This window comes from Canis lupus, chromosome 5 (genome assembly GCF_048164855.1).
Source record: "Canis lupus baileyi chromosome 5, mCanLup2.hap1, whole genome shotgun sequence".
Lineage (NCBI taxonomy): Eukaryota > Metazoa > Chordata > Mammalia > Carnivora > Canidae > Canis > Canis lupus.
In genome coordinates this window covers 24,927,020-24,946,870 of record NC_132842.1, presented here as the reverse complement: position 1 = coordinate 24,946,870, position 19,851 = coordinate 24,927,020, and the positions used below count along the sequence as shown (strand labels likewise).

The following is a 19,851-nucleotide window of genomic DNA, read 5'->3' as shown; positions in this document are numbered from 1 at the left end:
TTTGCCTATTCTTGACAATCTGTGTAAATAAAGTCACCGTATGTGGCCTTTGGGGTCAGCTTTTTTCACCTAGCATAACGTTTCCAAGTTTCATCCAAATAGTAACATGAATTTGTACTTTATTCTTCCATGTGGCTGAATAATATTCCATTGTATGACTATATTACATCAGGGGACATTGGGTTATTACCTATCTTATTTAATCTTAACAACCACCCCGTAAGTTGCTTTGACTGCCCTCATTTTATAGATTAAAATGCAAGGCTGAGAAGCTAAGCAACACACAAAGCAATTTCTATAACTTGAATGGTCAATCAGTATCAAAGAGCTAAAGTTTATTGTGAGAAACCATAAACAATAATAAGGTAAATGTTGGTTTGTTAAACACAGGTTGTAGGTTGATGCAAATGACTGATAATTGATTTTGTGCTAAACTATTGATATATTAAAAACCTTCCCCTTTTTTGACCAGGGGTTGGGTAGATTTCCCTTTACCTTAAAATGTTGCTTTGCTATCAATATTAAGTCACATTAAGACTGTTCAACAGTAGACACTAATTTATTGGTATTAATACGACTTGAACATTTGGGAAGGTATTTCAGATAAAGGTAGAACATCTGATTTGTAGCTATAGAGCAGATAAATGTCAGGTTTCAATTTTTAGTTTGAAATTACAATAGAATCAAAATTTAGCATAAAGCAGCTTGGCTCTGTCCTTGTGGAGAAAGATTTATATTCCTTCTGCTATTCTGACTACTTCTAGGCCTCTGACTCTATTTTGAGTTTTGCCTTTATAAAAACCTAGCTAGCCATTGATAGTGACCTGAGTTATACAGAACAAAATGCTCTGACTTGAAATAATTATTTTGGTATGTTCTGTAATAAATTACATGGTTGTTTTTAAAAATGATCCTTTGACTCCATTTTTAGGATTGTTAAACATGGGGAAGGAGGAGGCCTCTCTTGAGGAAGTCTTAGCCTATCTTAACCAAATCTACTGTGGGCAAATTTCTATTGAAACCTCCCAACTTCAGAGCCAGGAGGAGAAAGACTGGTTTGCCAAGAGATTTGAAGAACTGAAAAAAGAGACCTTTACCACAGAAGAGCGAAAACATTTGTCAAAACTAATGCTGGAATCTCAGGTATAAAAGTACCAGCTAATGTCAATGGAATAGGATGACTCAATTTCTGCAAAGATACATAAATTTCAAACAGAGGGAATTAAGTCATTTACCTCCCCCATTTACCTCACTGCCTCAACACACCAGACAATATAACATACACCACGCTGTTCTCAGTAGAAACAAGTAGATCGCCAAACAGCAGAGCTATTGGTTCTCTTCAGAGTCAAAATGTTTTTTATATATTCGCCTATTGACTCTCTAAAAGATTGCAAAATCCTTAAAATCTTACTTCTCTTTTTATTACCTGGAATGATCAAAGAAAACTATGCATGACAGCACTTGGTACAAATTAATGGAATTGAATCTCTCAGGGCTGTGATCGAGATGACAAGAAAACGATTCCCAGTAGTTTGGATAGTTGGATGGTTTGTAGCCTTGATGAAACAGTACTGTGGAGCCCTCTTCTCAGACTCATGGGCTGGGACGGTCAGAATCTCAGGCCCAGCCCTTGTTCTAGACGAACACATTCTTTTTATTTTTTTTCTTAGAAGAACACATACTAAGAGGCTTCCTCTGCGGCTTAGTTATTCTACAACTCATGTTATTTTCTCTGCTTTCCTGCTGGTGTCCTTGCCAAGCTTTCCTGCCACGCCCTGTCCATCTCTGGAGTGTGTCGTGAAGGGGTACCACTATAACCACTTGGAGTAATGTGGGGTCTTCCTACAACACACATAAACGTTGTGTGTCTGACTTTGGCCGGCTGTCTTCCTGCAACACATGTGTCTGCCGTGCTGTTCCATAGGAGTTTGACCACTTTTTGGCCACCAAGTTTGCCACGGTGAAGCGGTATGGGGGCGAAGGAGCTGAAAGCATGATGGGCTTTTTCCATGAGTTGCTGAAAATGTCTGCCTACAGCGGGATAACGGATGTTATTATTGGCATGCCCCACAGAGGGAGACTTAATTTATTGACAGGCCTTCTGCAGTTCCCTCCAGAGGTAAGATACTTTCTCTGATGCACAGTTGACTGTGACACAATAGAACCGATGATAATAATTCCTTGTAGAAACGCGAGTAAACATCTGTACTGTTGGTCCAAGAGGTAGCTTAATTAATGGATGGATAGATTTCGTGTTTGGGTTGCTTTTCTGTGTATTCTTATATGCATCCTTTCTTCTCTCAGGGAAGTCAAAGGTTAGTTTGGTTTCTTGCAGATGATATGAATGGATTACTTCTGCTCTTTGAAGCACACTTTCCTGATTTCATAAAAATTGTTCAAACAAACATTAAGATTTGTGCGATTATTTATAATTTTACCTTCCAAGAAGTTCATTCTACCTTCCATTTATGTGCAGGGTTTATACTTAACATATTGTACTAAAGCTACTAATGCATTTTTATCCTGGGAGACCACCCACGGGAATGGTTTTATAGATAATTGGATTTTGGTGTCCCTGCTCCATCCAACTCAAAAGCCTTGAGAGTCAAGGCTGCAGATTTTATGTCCGGGAACATCAGAGCGACTTGGAATTTAATCAGATCGTGGCTACTGTGTATGACTAAACCTCACTTCTGATCTTGGCCAGGAGATTAAAAGTAATTGTAAATGTTAAAGGGACTGTGAGAGGTAATGGAGTGAATAGAGCCTATGGAAGGAGGTGTTACCCATAAACCATTAGAAAATATAATACGACGTCATGTCTCAGAGCCAAGCATTACCACTACTACTCGTACCTCAGTTTTTCTGATGCCAAGAAATTGATAATCAACCTTTCAAAGACAAATGCTTTCCAAAAGGCAGACTACGACAGAATAAAGCGATTGACAGGTGGAGGCATGTGCTTAAACACAGACAGAAATCCCTGAACCACAAATTGCATTCCTAAATTATTGCAGACAAAAACATGACTCAAAGGTGCTGAATTATAAATGCTCATATTTGTGAGCAACGTGGATGTACCCACACTCTAATTATGTGTGCTTCTATAGGTCAGTAAGCAGCTTTTGGGTCATCCAAACCATTTGGATAAATGAGGATAGCATGCTATTTTTGGTAATCACCTTGGCTTAAGACCCGGCTTTGACCTAGCCAAGGACCTTGAACAATTTTGATAATTCCTCTTGCTTATGCATTTTTAAGATGGGTAGTAACATTATGTCTCGAAGTAGACTATGAAAATGAAATGAAGTCCTTTGAGAATTGAACAGTAGAATTTTTTAGGTGAGACTTGAACTAATAGATGTGTGTCATCTTGTGTCTAAATGGGATTAAGTTCTATTCTATCATTTTCTTTTTAAAAAGATTTTATTGGGACTCCTGGGGGGTCAGTGGTTGAGAGTCTGCCTTTGGCTCGGAACATGGTCCTAGGATCAAGTCCTGCATCAGGCTCCCCTCAAGGAGCCTGCTTCTCCATCTGCTTATGTCTCTGTCTCTCTCTCTCTCTGTGTCTCTCATGAATAAATACAATCTTTAAAAAAATGATTTTATGTGTTTAATTGAGAGAGAAAGAGAGCACGAGTGGTGGGGAGGGGCAGAAGAAGAAGTAGACTTCTCATTTAAGCAGGGAGCTTGATGTAGGGCTCAGTCCCAGGACCCTGGGGTCATGACCTGAACCAAAGGCAGACACTTAACGAACTGAGACACTCAGGCACCCCTTTCCTGTTTACCTTTAACAAGATTCATAAAAAGTCCTTTTGGAGAATATATTCTAACAGGTATATTTAAGAAAAATTATTTTGCATGTAGCAAGGCAGAGGTAACTATCCTACATCGTACTACCTAGCTTACTATCTACATGTCTAACTAGTCATGTTGAGATCTTTTCAAAGTGTTGGTATTTCATTTGATGGTGAAGATCTCTAAAGTTTGAAGTTTGTACCTTTCTTTTTAAAGAATACATGGTGATAATAGTTATACAAACATAGGTGTCAAAGTTTTTTTAATTGTATGATTTAAATTAACCACCTCTTCTCTGGTCTCCATTGTGATAAAAAGACATTTTTTCTTGTATATTTATTCATAATAGCTGATGTTCCGTAAAATGAGAGGCCTAAGTGAATTCCCGGAAAATGTTTCAGCCACGGGAGATGTCCTATCTCACTTGACCTCCTCGGTTGACCTGGACTTTGGCGCACACCATCCCCTCCACGTGACCATGCTGCCTAACCCCTCACACCTGGAAGCCGTCAACCCTGTGGCTGTCGGGAAGACTCGTGGCAGGCAGCAGTCTAGACAGGATGGAGACTATTCTCCAGACAGTTCGGCTCAGCCTGGGGACAAAGTCATTTGCTTACAGGTACTTGTAGCTTCAGGAAGTAAAGCCAGAGGTTGGGGAGACCAGGAGGAAGGTAAGCCCAGGCTGGTAGTTCTTAAAGAAGGTGGTGGTCGTTTGAGATGAAATTGAGATGAACTTTTGGGAAAAGAAGATTCCAGGCTTGTTTTTAAAAATTAACAGCAGACATGATGTCTAGTCTCAAAGCAACTGGCTTTACTGAGGTTTCACTGTGTTTTGTTTTATTTTGTTTTCTTGAGTTGTGAGTTATTTAAGGAGGTATCAACTGGTATCCCTGATGCTTTTCAGAGGACAGATGTCATTACTCCTAGGAAACTACCTGGTATTCATGTATCTAACAAGTCTTGCTTGTTTCTTTTATAATAAAGATCTTGGGGCATCTGGGTGGCTCCATAGATTAAGTATCCAACTCTTGATCTCAGCTCAGGTCTTGACTTCAGGGTTGTGAGTTCAAGCCCAAATTGGGCTCTATGCTGGGTGTGAGCCTACTTAAAAAAAATAAAATAAATAAATAAATAAATAAATAAATAAATAAATAAATATAATAAAACAAAATAAAGGTCTTTGGCATTAACGCGTCAAGTACAAATTATTAGTGTGGCTCTTGCGTCCTTTACCTGCCCACCCCAGTCTTTTGTAACCCATCAGCCTAGGGGTTTGGGCTGTGGGTCACTTTGGTTTTCTATGAGTATTCATTTAAATATGAACTTTTAACTACTGGGCAGTAGTTAATTCTGAGTATCAGTAACTGAGTTGTTAAACCCCAGAGGAATAGGTAAATCTATAAGGCAGAAAAATATTTGGCTACCTACATGAATAAGAGCTGTATCTTATTCATGTTAATTTTTCATGCACCAGAAATATATAGTAGGTAAATAGCTGGTAGGCAGCATTGCATTTGTCTATAGAATGGTATTTTGAAATAGAAATGTTGTTAGCCAACATTCTCTTTACCTTTCACTTGACTTAATTCATGTTACTCTAAAATATTTCAGTCACTCGCATTTACCCAGTGCATTAAGCAGGTCTTAACATGGACTTCAGGAGTAAGAGGTGGACATGGCATTTTCTTTAAAGTGACGAGAAATTGAGTGCCCTCTTTTGTCTACTTTGTGTTACAAAATTATTTTGCCCTGCTGTGTCTGTACATGTCTTGCCTTGTTCAAGGACACAATTCTGATTTCTTGTGAAAACTCTAAATTTGGAGCCCATAAAAGTGTGGTGGGTGAGATTCTGGATGCTACTTTTTCTGCCTGTCTTCTTCTGTTTATCTGGGTCCTGAACCCTGTGAAAGTAGATTGTCATTTATACCGTGTTTGGCTAAGTAGCTTCCACCTCACCTAGCATTTGTGTGTTTATGGACCCTCACTCCCAAAAAGCTTTATGGGGCATGGTGGAGTGGTTTCTCTTCCGATTTAAGAAGAAAGTAAAATTAGCAAATGGCACATGTGTGCTCTAGTGCCAAGAATCTAAAGACCATGATAAAATGATGCAAGTTATGAACAGATGTTATGTTCTTTTTTTGGAAAATTTTTGTTTGAGTATAGTTGACACCAGATGTTATGTTCTTTTTCCTTTTTAGAGAGGGAGTGTGTTGGGGGGGGGGGGCAAGGAGGGCCCGAGGCGGAAGAAGAGAGAGAAAATCTTAAGCAAGCTCCACACTCAGTGCTGGGCATGGAGCCTGGTACAGGGCTTGATCCCACAACCCTGAGATCATGACGTGAGCCAAAATCAAGAGTCAGATGCTTAACCAACTGAGCCACCCAGGTGCCCCCCTCCCCAGTGTTATATTCTTATCAATGCCTCTACTGTAACATTTTTGTAAAGGAGCAGAAGAGGCACACATCCCTCCCTCTTCCTTGCTTTATTGAACTACTCTTACATCACTACCGCCTAGAAATCCCATCAGCAAGGAGGAGTGTTCAGATGCCAGGAGTCCCTGGACCCTGTGGCTAAGGGTTGGACTTTACAGTGTAGCATGGTGCAGAAAAGACAAAGACCATGGAACCAAGAAGGCTTGAGTTCAAATCCTGGCTTTGCTGCTTTCTGGCTTAGTGTGCTTGGTTCTGTTGCCTAGATTCTCTGTATCTCATAGGTCAATGGGAGTACATTACATTCCTCATAGTGTTCTGAGAATTAAATGAGAGCGTGTACATAAGTTCCTTGATCCAGGAGGAAGACTTGGAGAGGTGGAGAAACAAGTAGGAAAAAACCCCAGAGGTATTATAGAAGCCCCAGCGACTAGTCCAAAGTGAAATATACACTGTTAGTGAGCCTGGGTTTTCTCATCTGTGAAAAGAACAGTTGTGACATCCTTATCTGGTTCCCCAACCTGGCTGTTGAGTGGATTAATGCTGTAGAGATAATGTAGGGGTAGGCTATTACTAGATATAGATACTCCAAAATGGGACTCATACCTATAGACTCCTAGCCAAGGGAAGGTGTGGACTGGAAATGTCACGCAAAGGAGTGCTTCCTTTTTTAGCCAAAACATTCTATTTACATAAAAATAACTATTTTAAAGATATTTTCAATGTCCTTTTAACAAATCTACTCAAAGTATTCCTTCTTCACTCATATTTAGGTCTTCTGTTATTGTTAGAGTCACAATGGTTATCTTGTTAGGGCTTCTCAGATCATTTTCTTCTTTAATCCAGCATTTTGACTGTTTATGATAATAGTTTTTTATCTAATTTACTTTTTACTGCAGTATATTTGACAACATTACATAAATTTAAGGTGTATAGGATTTTGTTGGTTTGACAGGTAATTGCCTTTTAGCCTGAAGTCAGTAGAACTCCTACCTTCTTCTAAGATCTTCCAAGATCTACCATTCATTTATTATTTGCTTTTAACTTTCCTAAAAAAGATTTCGTCTTTTCTCTACCACTTTCTGTCTGTCAGGTTTTGTGATAATATTGTGATCTAACAGACTTCAAATGTTCTGGATGTTGTGTGGTAGTATTTTGTTGGTTCCTCAAAGCATCCTCTCACTTACCTGTGATAAATTTTCCTCCCTGCCTCCTCTCTTTGCTGTCACATCATCCTCTTTAATAAAGTTCACAGCGGTGGCCAGCACACCTAGTGGGGACCAGGCGATGCAAGCTGCACACAGACTTTTCAGGGGCAGGATGATTGAGGAAGAGAGAGGGTTCAAAGCTGTGCACTCTTCCTCATGTCTTGCAGGCTGTTTTCATGAAAATTGTACTGGAGCTGATTTTCCTTCCGTACCTCCAATAGCCCTTCCTTCTGCGGTGCTGCTGTGTGTTCTAGAATGTTGATGGGTATATCAGAAGTGATGGGTGTGAGTGACAATTTGGGGATAGGTAGAGTAAATAACCTGGTGGCCACAAGAGGAGAAAGGCTTTGAAACCTGCTTGAGGTCAACCTAATCATTCTAGAAAATCCTATACAGAACCAGCAGAATTTGGGGAGGGCAGGGGAGCAGGGAGAGAGAGCATGGTTGTTTTTTATTCCTGTTACTATTGGAAAACAATTTATTCCAAATTGGGAACATAAATTTCTACACCCCTTATGAGTTCATTTTCTCGTTTTCTCCTCCATGATTTAGGTTCACGGTGATGCTTCTTTCTGTGGTCAGGGGATTGTCCCCGAAACATTTACGCTGTCTAATCTCCCACATTTCAGAATTGGTGGGAGTGTCCATCTGATTGTCAATAACCAGCTGGGTTATACCACTCCTGCAGAAAGAGGAAGGTCTTCCTTATACTGCAGTGATATCGGTATGTAAAATAGGGAGGCAGCCCTAGATCAACATCTAGTTCACTCGGAAGAGTGAATCTTGCTGGTTATCCCATTTTAAATTTTGGATCAGCTATGGTCAGTAGTTACCAACAGTGTTATTAATATTCCTTTAAAAGTGTGAGTGTGATCTTTGAACCCAAGGAAATAAGACAAGAATGGAACTGAGAAGGTGTCATCTCAAATGGCCCAAGTACCCAGTTGAGTGATCTGGTGAAAACCAAAGATCAACACAGTTGGTACTATACCAGGGTACTTGTCTTTAGGAGATTCAGACCTGGGGTACCCAAGACCTTAGTCAAGAAGGATATGTTCAGTAAGTGAATTTGGCTAAGTGGTCTTGGTTAAAAAATCAGATGTGATGAAGCAAAGTTGACTTGTTTTACCTTGGAAATTGGCAGTTTTAAGACAAAGGCAGGGCTTTTTTACCCATTACCCAGTTCACAGAGTTACAAAAACTATTAGTTGGTAGGAATAGTTGTACCCAGACCCTGGCTTGGATGCCTTTTGGGCTCTCTATGTGAATTTTCTTTTAAAGTTCATTTGTTTTTAAGCACACTCTGTACCTGATGTGAGGCTCAAACTCATGACCCCAAGATCAGGAGTCACATGCTCCTCCAACTGAGCCAGCCAGAGGTCCCTATCTATTTGAAATTTTTGTGATTAGTTTGTTAGAGATACCAGAAGCACATTCTAGGACTTTTTTTGTTAACTCATGTATGCTTTACATCACTAATAGGTAGGAGCTATTATTCCAGTTTTATAGATAAGAAAACTGAGATTCCTAAGTTTACCAAGGTCACAGAGTAAGTCGCAGAGCTGGGACATGACCTCTTTCCTGTCACCTGGACTCCAAATTATGGGTTCTTAACAACCCAGCCAAACCACCTCTGAGTATGTGGGCTGCCTCCCCACACAGGCAATAGGACTTGGAGGTGGGCTAATGTCGCTTGGGGTTAGCTGGCTGGTTTCATCTGTCTTCTCTGCCTCAGGGAAGCTTGTGGGCTGCGCCATCATCCATGTCAATGGAGATAGCCCAGAGGAAGTGGTCCGTGCCACACAACTGGCTTTTGAATACCAGCGCCAGTTCCGGAAGGATGTGATTGTTGATTTGTTATGCTATAGGCAGTGGGGCCACAACGAGCTGGACGAGCCCTTCTTCACCAACCCAGTCATGTATAAAATCATCAGGTACAACTATAGACATTTGTTGAAGGTCCCCTTGCCCCCATAGTGCTCACATTATTTTTACTATTTTTATTAGACACTCTGAGGTAGGGTGACCAACTCCCTGGGTGGCCTAGCACACAGAACTTTCAGTGCTAAAACTGGAAGAGTCTTGACCAAACTGGTATGGTCATACTATGGGTCCTAGGAGAGCTCCTCATATTCTTCAAACTCTACACGTTTGCTCAATGAATGAACGAAGGCCATTTACCAACCTCATTTGCAGATGGGAGACTAAGGTAGTAGGAGACTAAGCCCAAAACCCAAAGCTACTTGTTATGCCCTTGACAGGACCGAAAACCGGTCCTCCAGGACTTACTCGGTGCCTTGGCAAGAGGTAACATGATGGATTGTAAGGAATCTTGAGAAACATGCTGTCCAATATGAAAGCCACCACCATACATGGCTACTGAACACTTGAAATGTGGCCAGTCCTCCTGGAGATGGCCTGTAAGTGTAATATACACACCAGATTCCAAAGACTCCCTCTGACAAAAAGAATGTAAACTATCTCAATAGTTATTTTTAATGTTGATAAAGTATTGAAGTGACCATATTTTGCATATATTGAGTTGAATCAATGTTACTAAAATTAATTCCACCTGTTTTTTTTAAACCTTTACTCAGATGACCACTAAGAAAGTTTTTTTTTTTTTATAAATTTTTATTTATTATTTATGATCGTCAGAGAGAGAGAGAGAGAGGCAGAGACATAGGCAGAGGGAGAAGCAGGCTCCATGTACCGGGAGCCCGACGTGGGATTCGATCCCAGGTCTCCAGGATCGCGCCCTGGGCCAAAGGCAGGCGCCAAACCGCTGCGCCACCCAGGGACCCCAAGAAAGTTTTAACTACACATTGGCTCAGGCTACATTTCTATTGGACAGTGCTGGGGCAGAGGGTTAATGTGACAGAGAGGAATATATTACTTGGGAATTTCCTTTCTTGATACTAGAAAGTACAACAGAGCCCCTTCCCCACTTTATTTCCTCATAGATATAAATGGAAGCAGAAAAATAAATTGGGTGACATTTTACAGGTCTTTCTGGATACAGGTAGTGAACTGCTTTTGGAAGAATAAATCTGGGTTCTCTGTTTTTTGTTTTTTAAAGCTTTTACTTATTTATTCATGAGAGACACAGAGAGAGAAGCAGAAACACAGGAAAAAGGAGAAGTAGCCTCCCTGCGAGGAGCCCCGGCCTGTGGTACCCAATTCCCAACCCCGGAATCACAACCTGAGCCACAGGCAGACACTCAACCACTAAGCCACCCAGGCATCCCTGAGTTCTGTTTGAATTCAGCTGCTGAGTGGCCTGATGTGGCTCAGGGCCTCATTAAAAAAATAAATAAATATCTGGCTTACTTCTCACTCTTGTCAGGACTAAATACAATAAAGTATGTGAGCAAACTTTGTAGTTTAAAGTATTCCGTGAACGTAGAGTGGCCTTATTATTGTTATTAAACTGAGGTACTGATTATTATAGTAACTGGATTACTAAAGCCACCTGAAATAGATGTTGGTAACTTTGAGTTCAATACTTTTTGAAATAAAGGGGTGGGTAGACAATGTAGGTTAGTCTTATAAAGAATAACTGTCCAGAATGTGTCAATTTATAGGGAAACTCTACTAATTACTTCTGCCTTGATGTAGATGAAAGCTTAAAAAGATGAATTTGTTTTTTTGTTATTGTTTGCAAGAGGTTATTACTCACTATTGCCTTAAAAAAAAGTGAGGTAGGGGCACCTGGGTGGCTCAGTCAGTTAAATGTCTGCCTTCAGCTCAGGTCATAATCTTAGGGTCCTGGGATTGAGCCCCACATCGGGCCCCCTGCTCAGCGGGGAGTCTGTTTCTCCCTCTGCCTGCCCCATCTGCTTGTGAGGCTCTTGAATGAATGAATGAATGAATGAATGAATAATTAAATAAATAAATAAATTCTTAAAACAAAAAGGTATTGGAGTGAGAATTCCATAACATGAAATGGATTGTGTTGAAGTGAACAATTCAGAGGCTTTTAGTACATTCACAATGTTGTGCAACCACTCCCTCTTTCTAGTTCCTGACATGTCCTGTGTGCCTTTTTTTAAGATTTATTTATTTATTTATTTATTGATTTATTTATTTATTTATTTATTTATTTTTAGAGGTATTATTTATTTATTCATGACAGAGAGAGAGAGAGAGAGAGAGAGAGGCAGAGACACAGACAGAGGGGAAAGCAGGCTCCATGCAGGGAGCCCGACGTGGGACTCGATTCCTGGTCTCCAGGATCATGCCCTGGGCTGAAGGCGGCGCTAAACCGCTGAGCCACCCGGGCTGCCCAATATTTTATTTATTTATTCATAAGAGACACAGACAGAGACATTGGCAGAGGGAGAAGCAGGCTCCGTGCAGGAACCCTGATGTGGGACTGGATCCCAGGACACCGGGATCATGACCTGAGCCAAGGGCAGATGCTCAACCACTGAGCCACCCGGGCACCCCCCACTTGCCTTGTTTATAGTGATGATGCTCTGTAATACCTTTGACAATGACTGTATCTGTCACTCTTTGATTTTTACAAATCAGATTGACTTTTCTCCCCTGTTTCTTGGCCAGAGCCCGAAAGAGCATCCCAGACACCTATGCAGAGCACCTGATTGCCAATGGACTCATGACCCCAGAAGAGGTGTCAGAAATCAAAGCCTCCTACTATGCAAAGTTAAATGATCATTTAACTCACATAGACCACTACAACCCCCCGGCCACCAACCTGCAGGCGCACTGGCAGGGCCTGGTCCAGCCACAAGCTTGCATCACCACGTGGAACACGGGTGTGCCCCTCGATCTCCTGCGGTTTATTGGCAGGAAGTCTGTGGAGGTGCCAGAGGAACTCCAGATGCACAGTCACCTTTTGAAGATGTACGTTCAGGTAGGGAGCATTAAAATTTCTGGCTATTGTTTGTCTTGCACAGCAAAGAAATTGGCCTTGATCTGTCTTTTCAGTTGGCTAATGATTTTGACAATCACTTATTGTATGTCACTAGGTTCTGGGAACTGATCCTAGGGGTGTTTTGGTACTGATAGTCATCTAACTTGGACTTGTCCACTTTTCCTCCATTCTTTCTTCTTCCCTTCATACACACATACATGTTTTGGTACTGATACTCCATTCAGATTTTGCCTATTTCTCATTTTCCTCCTTTTATTTATTCATACATGTTTAATGCATGACATTCACATGTACTACATGTATATCATCCAAAATACAGCTGTACTGGAATGCCTGTTTTGATTTTTCTGACCAGTGAGCAGAAAATGCTTTTTGGGGGGAGGGGTAGCATAAACAAAAATAAATAAAAATCAACACGCACATCTCCAAAGGCAACCATTTAGACCCTAATACACGTTGCAGTTTTACATATTGTCTCATGTTAAATATAATAGCTTTTTTTTTCTTTAAGATTTTATTTATTTATTTGAGAGAGAGAGACAGAGATAGCATGAGTGGAGAGGAGAGGGAGAAGCAGAGTCCCCACTGAGCAGGGAGCCCGACATGGGGCCTGATCTCAGGACCCTGTGATCATGACCCGAGCCAAAGGCAGATGCTCAACTGACTGAGCCACCCACGCGCCCCTCATATTAAATATATTGAAGTTTTGGTTTGCATGGGCCTCGGAAGTTTCCCAGAACATGGGACTCTCCATGCTGAAGACAGAGGAGCAAGAAGCTAAAGGCCTTTCTTAAGCTTGAACAAGGCACTGTCCTCTGGATGATCTTTACAACACTAGCTTCATTTTTAGGTTTTTATTATATATAAAGAGACTTTTAAAAAAATATTTATTTATTTGAGGTAGGGGGGAAGGGGTTGAGGGAGAGAATGTCCAAGCAAACTCCCGCTGAGCGGGGAGCCCGTTGCAGGGCTCGATCTCACAATGCATGAGATCATGACCTGAGCCAAATCTAAGAGTCAGATGCCTTACCAACTGAGCCACCCAGGCGCTCCAGGTACAGAGATCCTTAAAACAATCTATGCACTTACCATCCAGCTAAGGAACTAAAATATTAGTATAGTTCCCCTCGTGCCCTCCCTGGAGCCATTTCCTCCCCATGCACAGGTTAACCACTAACCGGAGTGCCTGCTTATTGTGCCTGTTTGAAAACCTACAACTGTGACCATCCTCTTACATTTCCTTCTGCACTTTCTCTTTTACTTAACATTACGATTTTGATACTTCCATTGTTGCATTACATTTTTTGTCCTCCGTGTGAAAAAGAGGGTAGACTCTTAAAAATGTCTTTTTTCTTTCTCATTCCATTTTTTTTTCTTTTTTTTTTCATTCCATTTTTTGCAGTCCAGACTGGAGAAAGTGATGGATGGAACAAAGGTAGACTGGGCCACAGCAGAAGCTCTTGCCTTGGGCTCATTACTTGCTCAGGGTAAGAAGTTTCTGTTTAGCTGCACAGCTGGCAGGGGATGCTCTGTGTGACATTTGTTATATGTGACTCCCGTGGTTTTGAATTAGAACTATCTCCTGTCGTTTTCATTGACTAGAGAGGTTCTAAACTTTTCTTACTCGACAATGTTATTTTTATTTAATCTTAGTATAACTCATGTTGGTAACCTTCATCAGAGAAAGACTACAGAACATTTCTTGCTGGGAAACAAAGGGCTCTGTGAGGGATAAATTGGAAAGATATTTTCCTCTAAAAATTGTAGAGCAAATGATGTCTTTCTGTTCTTGTATAATCTCATCTTCCACAGACTTTTGAGTATAGGACAGGTATATTTTATTTTTTTACTTTAATTTTTATTTTTGGACAGGTATATTTTAATAAGGGAATGTCTTTGCTAAGGAAAATTCTCAGGATGAGCTGATGTATGGGAACTGAGGGTCATCATGCCTTGTTAATGCTTAGGTTATTCATTGGAATCTGGATTTTTCTTTTATCCTTATTTGTTTGCTTAAGGTTTTAATGTCCGTCTGAGTGGGCAGGATGTTGGCCGTGGAACTTTTAGTCAGAGGCATGCGATGGTGGTTTGCCAGAAGACCGATGACACCTTTATTCCCCTGAACCATATGGACCCTAATCAGAAGGGGTTTCTAGAGGTAGGATGTCTTTTTCATCTACTGTAAAACCTAGGTGCTGATAATTATACTTACAGGATTCTTTCTTTCTTTCTTTTTTTCTTTTTTTTTAATTCATGAGAGACACACAGAGGGAGGCAGAGACATAGGCAGGGGGAGAAGCAGGCTCCCTGTGGGGAGCACGATGTAGGACTTGATCCCAGGACTCCAGGATCATGACCTGAGCCAAGGGCAGATGCTCAACCACTGAGCTACTCAGGTGCCCTATAGTTACAGGATTTAAAAAAAAACTAGAAACATATGTCAGCAACTTTGGATTCAAACTTATTTTTTTTCCAATTAGTTTTCAATTCCAGTATACTAACATGGTGTTATTAGTTTCAGGTGTACAAAAAAAATAGTGATTCAGCACTTCCATATCTAGATAATCATACTCTTAATCCTTTCACTTATTTCACTCATCCCCCATTCTCCCATCCACCCCTCCCCAACCACTCCTCAACCCCCATCCACTTATCCACCTGTCCCCCTCATCCTCCTATCCCCCCATCCACCTCCTCCCCATCCACCCATCCACCTCCGCTCTTGTAACAACCAGTTTGTTCTCGAAGAGTCTGGTTTTTTTTGTTTCTCTTTCTTTTCATTCGTTTCTTTTGTTTCTTAATTTTACACATGAGTGAAATCATATGGTATTTGTCTTTCTCTGACTGATTTATTTCACTTAGCCTTATACCCTCTAGATTGTACTCAGCCATAAAAAAGAATGAAATCTTGCTATTTGCAACAACATGGGTTCGATCCTTTTTGAAATAAAGGGTGCTGAGTGGGTGGAGAATGTAGGTCTATACACTTGGAATGCAAGCAATGCACTAGTTAGTGAGTAGACTAGAGCTATCTTACTCTAGCTACTTATCTGTAGTCATATAAATGTCAAACAGATGTTCATTTTCTCAATCCAAAATTGACATTATAATCTGTGTGTTGCTGAATTCATTAAAGTAAGCTGAGCAAGTGGACAATAAGCCAATATTTCTTGCCTGTTAAAAAAAAAAAAGCCCTGCTTTTAAAAAAAAAAAAAAAAAAGCCCTGCTTCAGTCAGTAGAGCATGAAGCTCTTGATCTTTGGGTCATGAGTTCAAGTGCCACAGCAGGCATAGAGCTTACTTTAAAAAAATGTCCAGCTTTCTCAAGATTACTTTATTTTTTAAGGTTTGGTGGGCTTGATGAATATATCTATTACCATGTGTTTCTATGTGCTAGTCCCTGAGCTATTCTATAGGGTCAAAGGCTAATGAGACCCTGGGTCTTTCATTTTTATGAAGACTGGGTCTTTTCATTTTTATCTCTCTGACAACTAGCATAATGCCGGGCATATAATGTTTATTAAGATAAATTATCCTTCAAGGTATGCTTAGTGTCATGTCATCTTTTTTCCTACTCTAGTCATTTGTTTGAGTATAATCTTGAGTTTACTGATATTCAATATTTTAAAAAATTCACTTGTCAAAAGCAAGATTCCAGGACAATTACTTAAAAGGACATGAAGCTCATCTTTACTTTAGTCTAAAATCTACCCCTGGATCAAGTCAGGTTGGTGATCTAGATATTGAAATCTTAAGGATCACCCCCTGGCCCCAGTGTCTTTTATTGAATTGTGACTTGTTATGTAGTATCAGTTCATTTTGAATATTACTATTTAGAAAGCCCCAAGTAAATGCCTTGCATCTGTTATGAAGATGCTGTCAAAGATTTCATTAATTTTCTGATGCCATGTCCTTTATATGAAGACCCTCGCAGGAACTCCTGCTTGCTTGTCGTACTGAGAGTGGTTGCAGTTCACTGAGGAGTAGCTTGTCTTTATCGTGTATGCTTCATGATTTCTGCAATTGTGCAGCATTCCCCTATCAGCAATGGCTCTCAGGAAGGGGCGGGGGCCATGGTACCCTTGGTAACTATAGGTCACTAGGTTGTCTTTCCCCTCTGTTGTATGTCTCAATCTTTATCTTTTTTCTCTCTGCTTACATTTACATGATCACATTGTATATCTGGTATGTTGTGAGCCATCTCAAAAGCATTTTGGAATAAATAAAAGCAATAAATTCAAGAAATGAAGGTAGATGTTATACAAGCGTGCAAAGTACATGAATGCACATGTGAAGGTCAGAGAGTCTACTTGGGAAGTCAGGAGAAGCTTGGGGAGGAAGCCAGATTTGAGCTGGGGCTAGAAGGACATGAGGAGTTGCCCAATCTGATGCATGTAGGGAGAACTATTCCAGGTGGGCACAATAGTACATACAAAACCTGTGAAGTAAGAGGATGGGAACTCCAAATAGCTTCATGTGACTGGAGGTTAAGCTGCAAAGTGGGTACAGGAGTAAGGAAGAGGAGACTGGCCAGACTCCTTGCATTATGAAAGACTTAGAATATTATGTAAGCTGGAAACCTTGGAGGAATTTTGAGCAGGTGATCAAGATTTGTATCAGAAAGAGCCCTCCTGACCGAGCTATGGAAGCTGAAGATGGATGAGAACTTTGGATAGTTTTTCTATCCCAGCTTTATTGAGGTAAGGGCAGTTTCTAAGGTTTCTCAATAGTCTAGGCAGGAAATTGTGGGAACCTGAATTAGGGCAATAGTGGTGCAGACAAAAAATGGGGCCAGATTTGAGAAGAACAGCTGTAAGACTTAGTGGTAGATGTAAGGAGTTAGAGAAGAAAGACTAATCTTGCTTATCTCCTGGCTTCCTGACTCAGACAATTGCTACATGATGACAGCATTCACCCAAATGTAAAGAGAAGGAATGGGTTTGGTAAGGAAAGATGATTCAGTTTTGGATGTTTGCCTTTGATGTGGCTGAATAACATAGAGGTTTCTGTCCATTAGAGAAAGGCAATTTAGGTATGTCTGTCTGGAGCTAATGAAGGAGGGTAGTCTAGAGGTACAGGTTCAGATATCATCAGGGTGTAGAAATGTTTGAACCACAGAGGTGGGATTATCTCCTTAGGAGAGAGCAGAACAAGAAGAGGGCTGAGGGGTCCTGGGAAAAGGTTTTTAAGGTGCTGGCAGAGGAAATTTCCCCCCCAAAAAAGCATCCAGAAAGGCAGGAGGAGAACTGGGAGTCACTGTGTCATGAACTGAAGGAGGGAGAAGTCAGATGTGAGGAAGAAGAACGTGGCCATTGGATTTAGCCACTGGAAGGTCAAGGGTTGACCTCATATAGAGCTGTTTTAGTGGAGGAGTAAGAACAGAAGCTAGATTGCACTAGCTTGAGGGGTAACAGAAACTGGAGTGGATTAGATAATTCTTCTAGAAGCTTGACCATGAAAGGAAGCTACAGCTGTAGAACACTGGTCAGGGGAAATTTCTTTTTTTAAGATTTTATTTACTTATTTGAGAGAGAGAGAGAGTATGAGAACATGAGCAAGGGGAGGATCAGAGGAAGAGGGAGAAGCAGACTCCCTGCCCAGCAGGGAGCCCAGCGTGGGGCTAGATCCCAGGACCCTGAGATCATGACCTGAGCCCAAGGCAGGTCATAAGGAAGGTCTGTGCTCATCTTCACAGAGAGCAGTAGATCTCCTTTCTCATAGAAATGTGGAGATGAATGGAAAGAACACTCCACTCTATGCCTCTCCTCCTTTTGAGAGGGTTTGTGATGCCTTACTCATTCATGCCCCATCTCTCCTTGCATGACAGTATTTCTGTTCTCTCCCTTTGTATTAGGTCAGCAACAGCCCATTGTCAGAAGAGGCTGTCCTGGGATTTGAATATGGGATGAGCATTGAAAGTCCCAAGTTACTGCCTCTCTGGGAGGCTCAGTTTGGTGATTTCTTCAATGGTGCTCAGATCATTTTTGACACGTTCATCTCTGGAGGTTGGTGTTGGCATATGCATGTGGAGTGGATGGACGGTCTCAGCGTCTTGGGGACAAGTACATAGAAAGGGGCCATAGTTGCTTTTGAGATGCTGGAGCACAGCACAGCCCCCCAGGAGAGTTTGGGGGCTGCCCTGCCATCCCCTGGGGCAGGCATGGCAGCCGGCAGATGGTTACAAAAGCTGCCAGGGGACGGGGGCCACTCAGTGACTGTGGGGGCAGCACCTTCTCAGGGGACTGTGCTTGGCCGTAGGGAGCAGGGCATGGACCTGCCAGCTCCTGGGCAGTGGGACTTGCAGGAATGCGCCTGGGGCAGGTGAATGGACACCAAGCAGGCAGGGGTGACTCCGTGAGGATTTGTGGTCAGAGCGAGTGGCAGCCTTGAAAGTCCACTTCCCTCAACCCATGGATGTTTAAGTATCTGAAAGCTGGTAGTTGCGCGTCTTTATTGTTTTCAGTCATCATTTACAAGAGCAGAAGCTGCTTATTGTAAAATTTCAAGTATGTAAAGTACACGTGTGAGTCCCTCTCACCCCATTTTTTGGGGGTAAGCACTCTGGGATTTTGCGCCTTTCTGGCCTCCCTGTGGCTGTGTTTCTCTGTAACCTTGTAGTTGTAAGGAGGAGAAGTGCCTTGGGGAGACTGGCCTTTGACCCGTCCGGAGGCTGTCCCAAGTGTCACACCTGCAGTCTGCGGACAGTGGCCTGTTTTAAGTGGTGCTGTGAGGAAGGGCAGGCGCCACCTGTTCTCCGTAGGTGCTGTGTCTGGCATGGAATCAGAGTGGTACCTGCTGTCCTTGAAACCAGGACATTCACCTTATAATTTGTCTTCCGTCTGCTAAAGCCCTTTCAGTGAGCATGTCCTATGGGGTTTCAGCTGGTAGGGTGGATATTTTCCTCTGAAGCGTGTAACGCTGCCTGAAAGGGCATGGGATGGAAATGATGCCAGGGGATCAGACAGCAAACTAAACTTGTGCCACTGCTCAAATCACATCAGACCATTCTGCTCCTGCGTCAGAGGGTTCTTATTTCCCGTCGTGTGTTTTTCCAGGAGAGGCCAAGTGGCTGCTACAGAGCGGCATTGTTATTCTCCTTCCCCACGGGTATGATGGGGCTGGACCCGACCACTCCTCTTGCCGCATCGAGCGTTTCTTGCAGGTATGTCCAACACCTTCTGCATTCCAAGAAATCCTTTCCTGCTTCCTAGGTGCTTTGAAATAGAACTACCTCCTGTAGATACTTAACGCATGCCTTAAGCTCTAAGACCTTGGAGTATTTGAATGAAATAGATTTAATGCAAAGTCATTATTCCTTATCAATCTGATGCCTTGGATATCTTACTATCATGGCTTTATGACGATTAAAGTGGTTCTTGGATGGCAGAGGTCAGTGGTTCCCAAACCAGGCTGATCATCAGAATCACCTATGGAGATTTTTTGCAAAGACACACAGGGACCAATACGAGATCAGATTATTCCAAGTGGGGCCTAGAAATCTGTATTTTTATTTAAAAAA

The 19,851-nt window shown here is 41.7% G+C and overlaps 1 protein-coding gene across 1 annotated transcript in view; it reads left to right on the top strand.

Annotated features, from left to right (window-relative positions):
• DHTKD1 (dehydrogenase E1 and transketolase domain containing 1) overlaps positions 1–19,851 on the top strand; it is a 51,617-nt gene that overhangs the window by 18,252 nt on the left and 13,514 nt on the right. The window contains exons 3-12 of the mRNA XM_072825831.1: positions 932–1,143; positions 1,928–2,122; positions 4,151–4,420; positions 7,989–8,160; positions 9,172–9,370; positions 12,000–12,312; positions 13,736–13,820; positions 14,352–14,491; positions 18,187–18,337; positions 19,388–19,494. Coding sequence (XP_072681932.1) covers positions 932–1,143; positions 1,928–2,122; positions 4,151–4,420; positions 7,989–8,160; positions 9,172–9,370; positions 12,000–12,312; positions 13,736–13,820; positions 14,352–14,491; positions 18,187–18,337; positions 19,388–19,494 — 1,844 coding nt within the window. The remainder of the gene's footprint in view (positions 1–931; positions 1,144–1,927; positions 2,123–4,150; positions 4,421–7,988; positions 8,161–9,171; positions 9,371–11,999; positions 12,313–13,735; positions 13,821–14,351; positions 14,492–18,186; positions 18,338–19,387; positions 19,495–19,851) is intronic.